We start from the raw sequence: 12975 nt of genomic DNA on the forward strand, positions 1-12975 counted from the left end.
CAATGTTTAACTGCTCAATGTGTTAGTAATTATTTCTTAATTTCCAGTGCAAGTATGGTGCAAGTTTGGAGTGAAAGAACCAATCAAACTGGGAAGGTGGCAGGGAAAGACACAAATAATTTTCTTTTATTTCATTTACTTGGTATGTGGCTAATAATTCAGGAAGTGTGGAGACTCCTGAGGAGCTGGTGTTTCTCCTGCTGTCTGGGCTCTGAAGGGCAGCCTCAGAAGGTGCCTTCCAGAGGGGCCCTGATGGAAGGGCCCTTGCTTGTCTGCCACTGGGGCTGTGAGAGCTTCTCTCAGATACTCTGGCACTGGGGGAAAAGTCCAAATCTCACCCTAAAGTCCGTGGAAAACTTCTGGCTGCTGTACATGTGTCAGAAAGGCTATTGCTACAGTGGCTACAAAGGAAATGTGGTATGGGAATGCACAGAACTCTGTGCTCCAGCAGAAGAGTGAGTGGTGCATGCTTTTCTCCTTCTGAGAGAGGGTGTGGGACAGAGTTACCAACTGAGATGCTAGGTGCAACCAAAAATGTGGGGCAGCCCTAAAATGGTGGAAAAGCAATGCTGCTTTCCCTTGTTTTGACTTACGAACCTAAGGCTTATGTTATTTTTAACTGTGCTGCAGTATAGGCTATAGTCTGATAGGATGCAGCAGGCAGTGCCCATCCCCAGCTCTCCATCAATGAAAGGGAGCTCCAGCCATGTCTGCTCTCTAGGGGAAGTTTTCATAAGGATAGAGGATCCAAGTCAGCAGATTTCCTAAAAAAACTTCAACCCCTGTCTGCCTGCAGGACCCCTGTCCCACTTCCCAACAACCTCTGAATGCCAGGTTATTCTAATTAATTCCCAACACAGAAGACTAGGATTAGCACTTGGGTTTGAGTGTGCCAAGGGCTCGGAGCGCAAACAGTACAAATGCATCTCTTCCTCAGTAATCAAATCTAATGTATGACACACTGCAACAAGAAGGGCTAGACATGAGGGAATGGAAAAGCAACTTGTGGCTATACAGACTACATAATTGCATAAATAAATTGATAGATCAATGTTTCCTTGAGGTAAGTGAAATTAATCAAATACTAGAATCATGTAAGAGCTGCCAGAGAATAAGCCCATTTACTCCAGGACTGGCTCCACAGCACTCCATGAGGCACGCACTTGTTGCAAAGCAGCATACTGAGGGAATCTGTCTGTACTGCAGTATTTAATCTGAAAAGACTGAAAGCTTCAAATTTGATTGCTGCTGGTCTGCAAAATAATAACTTCGGTGGAAAACAGTCGAGGCGTTGGTTTTGGATTAGAACTTCAAAGAAAAGTTTCTGATGATCATCTGTTAGACCCTCAAGGACTTGAGTAATTACATATCTGGCAGGATTCCTGTATACAGGGAAAAACCCAGTCGGAAACAGAATATAATTTGCCTTTATTTACTTTTGTCTCCAATAATGATACATTATTTATAAAGTTGAAAAAAACAATAAAATAAGATTTTCTGTGAGGCCTTTTATTTATAAAGAATTGAGTTAAACAAATGAGCTAATTAGGAAAATTAAGGACAAAAATACTGATTCAATATGAGAGAGGTGCACACATGGCTACTCAGGAAATTCTGCTGTAAGAAATTACCAATGCCGGATTACCAGACACATATCTGCTAAAAGATTAAATCACTCAATGTTGGAACTGCTTTTTCTCAAGAAACTGGGTGCTGTCAAATCAGCTCTTTTCAAATCATTATATATTCCCAGGGGGTCAAACTTCTGGCTTGAAGCCATGCCTGCAATGAGTTTTTGGCCCATTTTTCTTCCTTCTTCAGTAGACATAGCCTTTTGCCAGAGACTCAGCAGCAATCCTCCTTGAAAAGAAACACAACATGACATTGTCAAATTAACACGGCACACACGCAGCTCACATACACAAAGGATGAAACCAGGAGAGTGGTGGATGTGGGTATTCGTCCAGCAACAAACACCCACCGCTCTCCTGCGGATAGTGAAATGCAGACAAAGATGGAGCGTGCCAATGGGGTAATAATTGCCCACAAATGTGTAGGGAGACACAGGCCATTTATTAAGCTCAGGATCCTTTGTATTGACAGACAACTGGGCTTGTTCTCTTGTCACCAGTGTTGCAAGTCAAAATGATTGAAGACGCATGTTAAGGTCTTGGTCTGCAACTGCACATAGCTTCAAGGCTTATGAAGCAGTAGCCTGGTAGTAATAGTCAAGCACATCTTTGTTTTTACTCTAAAACAGCCAAGAATTTGCACTTTCTGCCAGCTAAGCCCTGAAGCTAAAGAAACAAGTGATCCTAATGCTTTCATACAAGCAATAAGCAGTGGCTGTCTAGGAAGTATGCATAACCAGTCCAGCATTAGCACCAGTTTGCCTGCTTCCCACTCTTCTCAATGCTGATTTTTATGGGGGATAAAGAACCCACAGAGGGAATCTTTCTTAGGGGAAAAAAACCCCAAAAAAGCAGTCTATTAGAAAACCAAGAGGAGTTTATTCTTCTGCAAAGCATGCTTTTGTATAAAACTGACAGTAGCGAAGAACTGAATTTGTACAGTGTTGCATTGGGGAGGTGAGGAGCTAAGATGAGAAGGCAGCAAACAGCCCTCTCTCCTAGTAGGACTGCAGGAGGACTGCTGGAAAGGTGAGGACAGCAGTAAAGGTCTTGAGTAACAAGGCATCTGCTGTCCTGCTTTCACATATCAGTGAGGGGAAAAGCATAAAAATTAAAGCTTTTTGCTGTCCAAGGGTTAGGAAACTTTAGAGACAGCACAGAACTATCACAGTACAGATGCCAGCTGGACTGGCAGAGGCAGCTAAAGGAAAATAAAGGGCAATCAAACTCTGAATTATGAAATCAAATCTCACACTGGGTTGGATAGGGTCCCCTCCTAAGAGGTACCGAGACCCTCTGCTGTGGAAGGTGTGAGGGTAGCACTCTGTGATGTGAGGATGCTCTTTTGTAACACTGAATAACTTCATCATATGGCTTTTCGGCTACAATAGTGAGAGAATTTTCACTGGAATGTATGGGCAGAAAAAGAGAATCACAAAAAATAGAAAAAAAAAAGGGGGGGAAAAAAAAATAAAATCGCCATAGCTCCGGAAACTAGTTTTCCAGTGTATTTTTATATTGTATTTTCATTTAAAGATTCTAAGTAACTTCTCTCCACAAATGACGAACAGAAATATCCAACGCAGCAATACATACGAATGAACTGAAACCTAAGAAGAATGTAATTCTGCGTCTCACCGCTGGATGGTGATGCACAACTTGTTTTAGCGAACGTGATGAAGCAGGCATTGCCTAAAGATGCAGTTTTGCTGGGACAGATTATATTCTCTGTTAAACCAAATACTGAGGCGAAACCAAAAGACAAAACAAGAACATTTGTGGGCACACAAAGTGTTGTTCTTGATCTTTTGCCCATTTTTTTTTTTTTTAATGACCCCAACTGATGTAATAGCTTCATTTACAGCTTTAATGGTTTCAGATTTAGCTGGTGAAACACAAAGCTAAAGTATTTGTGGTTTAAAGTCCCTATAAAAACTGGAGAAAAAAAGTGAGATCATCTGTTCCAACAAATGATGCATTTGTCTCGTGTGAAATCCTCACTGCATATCGTCAATATTGCATTTGTTCTCCAGTGTGTTGTTTACTTACAGTTGTATTTTCAGCTGTACTGTTTTACTGTTAGTCTCTAACAGTAAAAAGTCAGTTTATACTGACTTTATATAAAAGCTTATATAAAAGTGTTTATACTATTTTATATAAAAAATCACTGTGTTCATATGGAGAAAGGTATAGAAAGAGAGAATGAGTTATTAAATATCTATGCAATACAAACATTTGTAGGTTGGGCTCATACCTGTTGCTTTGTTTATTTTGTAAAGAACACTCAGTGAAAGCAGGACTCTGTTTTGCTGTGGACTGAAGTCACTAATGAATGGGATGACATCCCCTACAACAAGCATCCTCTGGGGCAGGAAAACCTGGAAGTTGTTTGTGGTCAGTAAATCTGTAGAGAAGTGTGTGGCTGCAATGAAATCTACAGCATTAGCCCAGTGTTCACCAAAATTTGCTTCTGGATCAGAGAGGTATTTTAAGCTGAAAGAGATCAAAATAAAAGTGTAACAGATAATTGACATGCCCTGTAGAACATAAATTAAATGCCTAATTTATCCTGGCATCGCTGCCTCTGCCCAAACTAAATACAGCTCCTGACTTGGGCCCTGGCTCCCAGAGAAGAATCAGCATCTCATTTTAAGCCCACAGCTTGCCCACCCATCACATCCCGAGCAGCCATCTCTCGCTGGTCCTCTCATGCTTTAAGGGAGCAGAAGGGAGAGCAGAGCCTAAAGAGTAGAGGCCTAAAGCAAGAAAGCTCATGTGGACTTTGTTGGGATACTATCCTTCCAAAGAGGCATGCAGGTAGGAAGATCCCCCTTGGCCACCTCTCTCATCCCCATACCTGTCGTGGAACTTGGGCTGTGCATAAGCAATGGAGGCAACATGTGCCCTCCACATGAGACAGAGGGCATCATCCAGTTTGAAGGAGGAGAAGGTTGCAGGGCTCGTGGCTGTGTGTTCTGTAGATAACAGATACTGCAGGGATGAAAAAAGGCAGAGAAACATAGGGGAGGTTTAAACCAAATTAATTTTTTAGACTTACACACATGCCTCACAAAATAGTAAGTTTGCAAACTAAGGGAAATTGCTTTTGAGTAGTAAGGTTGTGCTGCTTTGTAAATGACTGTCTGACATAGAGACATAGGTGATTAATATGGATGAAGATGAAGTCAATGGGGAGTTGCTATTCTTTGACTTCAACAGAGTGAGGGTTTTATCCACATAATTTAGGTACTTTGTCATGATAATTCAGTGGACTTTTGTATCTGAGTGCCATGGAAGTTTCTGTGCTGAAGTATTGGATTCCTTGAAAACTTGTTTATGCTCTTTTGGCCACAACTTTCTGAAGATTTTTGGAAAATAAGACAATGATCCTTAATGGTTATCATTATGGCTATTTGAGGAGTAGATCTTTTATAATAACTTCTGAAACATACTGCTCAGGAAAATTAATCTTAAGAAAACAAATCAAATCTTGCTCCTAGAACCTCTACCTTCACTCACAGTTCCCAAGAGGGACTTAGGGTTTAAATTTTCTCATTATAAATTATTTGACTGCTAACAAAAATGTTGAATATAGAAGTCTATCTGTAAAAATAGTTATTGAATCTACAAATTAAGAAATATTGTCATCTTCGGGATTTGGGAATAGCTGAATGAGGAGGAAAGAAAATATCTACTTACATAAATGTGTCCTTCTGAATGAAGTTTCAGCATTTTCATGTTTTTTAGATATTCAAAAGAATAAATGAACCCTATAAATCCAATGTAAGGCCATTTCTCAAGAGTAATGTTCTACCTTGCATGCTTATTTTGCATTACTAATATAAGAACTATAGGAAGAATACAAATATAGCTGTTAACAAAACAGTCTCTTGGGACAATGTCCAAAGCACAGAATTATCTTAAAGAAAGGAAAAAATCCATAACCTGTGAAAAAAACTGGCTTTCTTATCTCTAAATCACTTTATGTTATGCTTTTCGTTTTTCCTGCTTGTTACTTTTATAGCAAGCTGTTACTGAAAGCAAACTAAGCTCTCTGAATCTTACAAATAACAGCAATAATAGTTTTTAAAGGTAACATTCTGGTATAATTTCCCAGAAAATATGAAAAAAAACCCCAAACCCAAACCACCAAAGTAAAATTACTTACTTCAAAATAGGCCTTCCAGGCGTTCATGAGATCGGGAATGCGAGACCAGCAGTCAGCAACACTATAACAGAAATCATCTCTTCGCTCCTCTGGCGGCAATATTTCAATCTCATACTGCTGCTGCCCAAAAAGTCCAGCTTCCACTGCCCCCAGAAAGGGTATGACAGCCAGGTAGTAATTCATACCTGTAACGGTAATTAAAAAGGAGGAGGTGTTAACCTCGAGCAAATGAAAAATTCCTGTGTAGAAAAAGAAACACTCTCCCATACCAAATGCAATGGTTTCAAATTGCCACTGATACAGCTGTGTTCAACAGTAGGACATATGTACTGAAATACACTAATGATGATATCTGTATTGATTTAAGTATTTTTTGTAATGTTCATCTATATACTGTCCTTTAATAGCCTTGCACGAGCTTCTTGTTCAGTATTTCCATGAGAAGTGTTGAAACCTTGATTTCACCTCAGAAAGTACTTACATTCCTGTAAGTGGGTTTGCATATATTACACATTTGTGCCTGCTTGGGTAACTGAGAGGGCAGGCAGGAAACAGTGCAGGAGAGGTCTATACTAAATATTATACCAGGCAAAAAGGACTGACGTTCTCAAGCAGGGAGTGTCTCATACACCTTGGGATGTACTAAATGTGAGTTTCTGGTTTAAGCTCATTCCTGGCTTCATATGAGTACTCGGGCCAGAAAGGGCCCTGAAGGTCAGCTGAAACCACTTACGTCCTTGGAACAGTGAGAGAGATTTCTGTGCAGTCTGAAAGACTTTTTGCATGTTCCTACTGCAGCAAGGTAAATCAAGGCTGAGTTTACACATTTTCTAGAGGCAGCAAAATTGGTATCAAATAAATGTGCAGTATTTAGAAGTAAGCGAACAGCAGAAATGCAAGCACCAAAAAAGTAAAGGTAATGGTTTCTCTTCCAGGAAGGTCCCCTGCTTGCACAGGTCTATGCAATATCCCTTGTTACTTGTCACTGCATGGGATGCCTTCCCATCGAGCACCTACTGCTAGCCAGCCACAGAGACGGGAAACTGAAGTTGGAGTGAGTATCACAGTGAGCTTTGGTTTTATTTAAAATTTACATATTTAATTTACTCTATGCTTATGACTTTGTTTACTTGAAGATACGTACATTGAATTGCTAGCTCACAGGCAGAAGCTTCATTCAAAGGTTCTCTACAACAAAGTGCTTGTGTGTCAGGAAAGGGACAGAGCTGTTTGCTAAAACCTGCTAGCAGGTCGGGTGGAAAGGGTGACTTGTGACAAGACAGCAAGGAAGCTGAGGAAGCAAGGGACAGAGTGATGGAGGTAAAATGTACTACAGGAAAAAGAATGTATGGCTTTTCCTTCCAAAGAAGGAAAGGGATATTTAAACTGGAGGGCTTTCAAGGTCTTTTACCTCCTTAAAAACAAAAAAACAAACAGAAATTTTCTGTCATTTTATTGCAGTGATTGTAATCCATACATTGGTGGTGTCTTTCGTCTCCCTACCCTATCTGTCAGTACAATTTATTTTAAAATAGAAGACAAACTTTCTAAAAGAGTTACAGTTCCAGTTTCAGGAAAAAAGTCTCTAAAAATATTGACTTTGACTCAGATCAGAGAAAAAGGGATTTTTGGGGTTTTTTTTGTAATAATGTGTTTGTTCATCTTTTGAAAAATGGAAACAAAAACATTGTTTGGAAGATTTTATTTGGCCTCATTAGGATATGTTCTTCGATTTATGTGGGAAAATTAATTAAATTTCATTAATCATATGAGAAAGTATAAAAGTGGTTTATGTTTTTGCATGGGCTCAGAAAAGAAATCCCTTTTTCTCTCTATGGAAACTCTATGGAAATCTAGCTATCCATTTTTGTTTGAGGAATCTGTTTCCATACAGACACTGGCTCTAAAAATACCAGAAGGAAACAGGCTGCGCATGTTCTTGCGCTTGAGACAGAGAGCGCTGTAGTATCAGTGCTTTTTCTACTGGTGCTACAAGTGTTATTCACTGGGCTGCCCTGTGCAACAACAAATGGATATGCTTGAGCTGCATGTGGCATTCCAGATTCCTTCCTTTCCTTTTCTGCAAAGCTCTTAGCTAGAATTAGATATAAGTGGAGTTTTTTCCTTTCTATGCAAAAACCTGGTTAAAAAACCTTGTCTCACACACTATTATTTCTCCCATGATCCTGGCAGTGGACCTAACTTTATGCCCCATAGGAGGACATGATGTTCTGCCACATCTACCAGGAGTGATACCAACAGCAAATATAGCTGAGTTAGCTCACAGCTGGTCCATCAGTAGAGTTTTTCACTTTGCCTTTTCTCTGCACTGCCTAGTGCAAAGGTGGTTCCAAATTTTATACCACCATCACTAAGATGGCACTGCTTCCTGCAATGGAAATTTGCTTGGGTGTAATGGATAGACCCATTCTTCCATTACACATTTTTACAAATGAAATTCTTGTGTCTCTCAGGTTAAAAGAAACCATGTATTAACTTGATCCCGATATATGAAAGGCTTGAATTATCAAAAGTATCCAAGTATTTCTGATGTTTCAATTTTGGGGAAGACTGAATTATCAGGATGTGTATTTTCAGACGTACTGAAGAAAACGCCAAAAATGTCTGGGGCATTGGCACTGGAAACTCAGATTTTTATGCTTCTCTCTGTAACTGTGTTCAGTTTGTTGCTACTTACTGGAATAATGAAAAGAATTTAACAGATTTTTGACCTTCTGGAACTTCAAAGCCAATATTAAAGTGAATAGAAATTGCCTAATAACTTGTGTACACCACGTCAAAGTACCAACTAAGTTTTAGCTGAATACTTGAAAGGCTGTTGGATAAAAGTCAGTGTAATGAAGATAATTAAGTTATTTGGCTATCATGGGCACAAAGTCTCCCTTTATTTCATTCTCTGTAGCCTCCTGACCACAGTGAAGTTGTGAAAATGCAACCGAAGGCAGAAAAGTCCTGTCAGATTTGTATTACTGAGGGTAACATAAGAATCGCAAAGATTCCTGCTTGACATTCTCACACTAAGTTTTAATTGGAAGTACTAGCATCTGAACTGAACAAATCTGCTCTGGAGTAATTGAAAACTCTAATTTCTACAAATGTCTACAAATACAAATACCTGTCATGATGTTTCTTACACATTTTTACATGCATTTTTGCAGTGTTATTCTATTTAAAGCTGCAAATTCACAATTTTTTCCCTCCCCAAATGAGTTATCAAAGTCAATTAATTTTCATTTACTCACACTTGCTGCAAGTTTTCGATGGAGAATTAAGTAGCACTAAAATTATTTTGTAATACAGAAGCCTAAGGGGAAGAAAGATTCTAGACTGCCTTCTCAGACACTAATCATATTTTGAAGAAGAACAGTGTAATAGCTTATACTTACAGGACCACCAGCTTCTTACAGATATACACAGGAGGTCTCCATCTTCATAGCCACAGGAAGTCACATTGGAAGGATCTGCTAATCTGCCTGAATCAAATGAAATAACACACCAAATACTTCTCAATCTTTTTCACACAAGAAATCCCACTGTGATGAAAAAAAATATACAGAGGCAGAGAATGCAGAATTTTGCTCAGAGACACAGAACAATTACTGTTGTTTTGCCTCATAAACTACTGTTGGTAGAGTAGTTGCATTTCTCAGTCAATACTTCATGCAGTGCATAGTAATTTGGTTGTGTTTTACAGTTTGATTTATTCCTCAGTGTAAATGTATTCTGAGAATTTATGGAACTGTCTGAAAGTAGGACATCACAGTGATATTTTTCTGGAGATATAAATATACATGCACATACAGACATAAACACATGCATAGCTGATGTTTCTTTTTCCATAGATGCAGGGCTGCTAGTGTAGGAGAGCTGCTTAATGAGCAGAAGAGCACAAATTAAATGTGCTAGTAATCGTCTCATCTAATTGGGTTGTGTGATATGGAATCCCTCCAGTTTAATGATGCATACAAACACGGCCTTACTGTGAAGCTAAGCATGCAAATGTTGTTGTGTCTGATTAGGAAGGTTTTCAAGCACCTGGGCTGTAGCAAACATGCAAGACATTTCACAATTCTTCATGACAGCATGTAAAGCATATTTCACTTTAAGCACGTGGCACAGAGAAACAACTTAATTCCTGAAATCATCATGTACATGTACATTATGTGGTAAGGAGTGAGTCAGGAAATCTGACTCATATTTAAGTGTATGACATGAAATTGCCATGGTCAGGTCCAATGACTTGAACTATTCCAGAAGCTCCTCATCTCTGCCCTGCAGAGCACTTACTCTCTGACGAGTCAGCTGAATAATGACAGCCTCATTTCTGTCAGTTTAGAAGTAAACCTCATTACATTCTTTAAACACGCACATGATGATTTCAGGAATGTTTGCATTGCTTAGCTTTCCTGCTCTTTGGACATAGAATACCACCTGGGTCTCTTTTAAAGTTCTTAAATCCAGTGCTCCTGGATTTGTACTTCTATATGTCAACTCTTTCAAGTGGGGGTAGAAACTATCCAGTTTCTTCATTCTGTGTAGGCAGGACTCTCAGGTTAGCTCTGTCTCCCAAGTGACAATTTCTATTTCCAAAATCTCATTCCTATCAACCATGCTGTCTCAACATCATTGTCTCTACAGAAAATTTAGCCAAATTACTGATTAAACTTTATGTCCACGAGTAGATTATTGCATATCTTTCTACCATTCTTATTAAGTAGCAGCGTCACTTGCTCTTGATGGTTTATATACAATCATATCCATAAAAATATTTTCTCAGCAACATAACATGACCAGACAGAACTGTTAATTCAACAATTTTTTTAGTATTTTCAAGCATCTGTTGTCTTGCACCTCTTTTCGAGGATCTGCTTTTGTTTACCCAAGCTTATTATGCCAATATATAAATGCTTCAGTCATTCCTTACTAATCTAGCCCAGCTGCCTATCTGGATTAGGTTTAGCCAGTTGTTAACCTCACTACTGTATGCACCAAAATTCTGTCTTTCTTTCCCCCTTATCCATTTATCCTTCTACTTATCACATTTTTTACTGTAAAACTCTTTCAGCCATGTGATATTTCACCTTCTACTATTTTTTTAACCTTCTGATCATGTAATTTCAAAAATATATCCCCTTGTCTAAGGACCAGCCCTATGGCTCTTTGGCAGGTGACGGTAGGTCTTTACCTGTCTGCGCGCAGGTGTAAATCTTCCTCTCATGTACCATGTCCCTCAACTCTATTTGGCAGCTGTCACTGCAACCAGACACATCTTCCCTTTGTGGATGAGGCCACACTACACAACTAGATCCTTTCCAGCAGGTCACCACTCAAGCATAGCTTCTGCTTCCAGTCATCTTTGCCTCTGCCACACATTGGGTCAACTTTTCTGCTGCACCAGCCATTCTCTTTATCTTCTCTTCCTATACATAAAGAACGGAAAGAGGAAACAGCTTGCCTAAACTCCAACCAAATTCTTGCTGCTGTTTTTCAGCTAGTTGTCTGCTAGGATTTTGCTTACTTTACCTCCTTTTCCTCATTTTGACTTAGCAACTGATTTTCTATTAGGTGTGAATAAATGCTGGCAGCCTTCCTTCACCATCAGCTGCAGCACCTCTGTCTTCTTCCAAACATACAGCTTCAGCCAAACCACCACCTTGTGAATCTACAGATGACAGCCACTACAGAAAACAACGGGCAGAGAGCTGCATTTGCTTAGGCCTTGTTACCACCAGGCACAAGTTCCTGAAAACGTCACTGACTCTTCTTCCTTTCTTTCCACATCTCCTGGTTGCTAGAACAAGGGAAGACAACTCTGGCTTTGAAAGGAAGCTTCACTGTCTCCTGCGTGTGAAGCAGCTTGTGAAAGAACATGTTCTCTCATAAACCTTTCAATAAGATCATGCATTCTTAGCCTTGAGGGACCTTTCACATGCGTTTCTGTGCCTGCTTCCTTGGCATGGCCAACAAGCAAAAAAGAATGGCTGCTCAGATAACAAACAGCTTTTGGGGGATGAGCCAATACCTCCCCTCCCCCCAACAAACAGAACAAACTTTCATTTTTTGTAAAAAATATATTTAGAAAATAATGAGGTTACTCCTGAAGTGATCAAAAAGGGCAAATTGAAACAAATTCTCCCAGGGAGAATTAGAAATGAAATGAGTATTAAAAATGAAACTCAAACCACGAACAGAAGATCGTAACATCAACAACAACAACAAAAAAGCCTATTAGTTAGCAATTTAAGAACAGCACTGCAGAGTGCAGACCCTGAAATATACCTACTATAAACTGAGGCAACTGGGATTTCCAGCTAACTAGAATATTCTCCATCTAAACCACACGTCTTCTGAATTCTGACCGGTACTATGTATAGCAATACACATTTAATAGTGTTTAATAGTTATTGCTCAAGAAGAGAAGGGTGTTCCCTTCATTCAGGATTTCTTTTTCAAATTAGCAGCTTAGCTCAGTATGTTAAAATTTACACCATCTGAGGTTGTACTGGACTTGCAAGGCAGAAACCTTGGAAAGAACGGCCCAAAGTGGGTCTGGTAAACACTTTGCTGCTCCAGCAGCTAAAGGGCATAACTCATACCTGTACGAAATTGCCACCCATGCTGCAATGGTAATCCCCAGAGAATATTGCCAAAATTTTGGTATCCAAAGGCAGTAAAATATTTGGCTGAAGAGTTTAGCAAGCTCTTATACAATCCCAGTCGTTCTTGATAGTTCCAAGCGTTGATAACAATTTTGTTGTCCTTTACTAAGAAATCCAACAGGTTTTCAGGGGCGAGGTTCCACAGAGGGGGATAGATGTCTTCTCCGGTAGCATCTTTTTCACTCCACGCTGCGGCAGTCACTGGACTCAGGGTAATAGTCACTGTAAGAAGAGCAGGTATGCCAAAGTAGGACCACATTGTGAAGGTGTGTGACCGAGGCGTTTGTGGCTGCAGGGTTTTTATCATGAAAGGTGAGGGCTGGGCAAAAAACAGTGACTCAGGCGCAGAGTTCTCCATCTCCCTTCCCTCTTTCCAGTGACCCTGACGTGGAGCTGCCAGATTGGCAAGCTCTGAGTAATGCTATGTCCTCCCTGTGGGATCTGGGGAGCAGCAACAGATGTTTAAGAGGGATCAGTCTGACGAGAAAACATCCAA

The 12975-nt window shown here is 39.8% G+C and overlaps 1 protein-coding gene across 1 annotated transcript; it reads right to left on the minus strand.

Moving 5' to 3' along the window:
* Positions 1-1410: 1410 nt before the first annotated feature.
* C6H6orf58 (chromosome 6 C6orf58 homolog) lies at positions 1411-12975 on the minus strand. Its single transcript, XM_030490877.1, has 6 exons — positions 12417-12975; positions 9207-9293; positions 5800-5984; positions 4489-4622; positions 3886-4124; positions 1411-1860 (listed from the first exon to the last, which is right to left on the minus strand). The coding sequence occupies exons 1-6, from the start codon at positions 12835-12837 to the stop codon at positions 1673-1675; spliced, it is 1254 nt and encodes a 417-aa protein (XP_030346737.1). The 5' UTR covers positions 12838-12975; the 3' UTR covers positions 1411-1672.

Source organism: Strigops habroptila, chromosome 6 (genome assembly GCF_004027225.2).
Source record: "Strigops habroptila isolate Jane chromosome 6, bStrHab1.2.pri, whole genome shotgun sequence".
NCBI classification, from domain to species: Eukaryota; Metazoa; Chordata; class Aves; order Psittaciformes; family Psittacidae; genus Strigops; species Strigops habroptila.

What these genes read in the sequence shown, in the direction of transcription:
- C6H6orf58 (XM_030490877.1), bottom strand. Translation starts at nt 12,837, where the DNA reads ATGGAGAACTCTGCGCCTGAGTCACTGTTTTTTGCCCAGCCCTCACCT. An exon ending in TGTAAGAAGCTGGTGGTCCT is followed by an intron (nt 5,985 to 9,206) that starts GTAAGTATAAGC and finishes TTACCGTTACAG; the next exon opens with GTATGAATTACTACCTGGCT. An exon ending in CCTGGAAGGCCTATTTTGAA is followed by an intron (nt 4,623 to 5,799) that starts GTAAGTAATTTT and finishes TCATCCCTGCAG; the next exon opens with TATCTGTTATCTACAGAACA.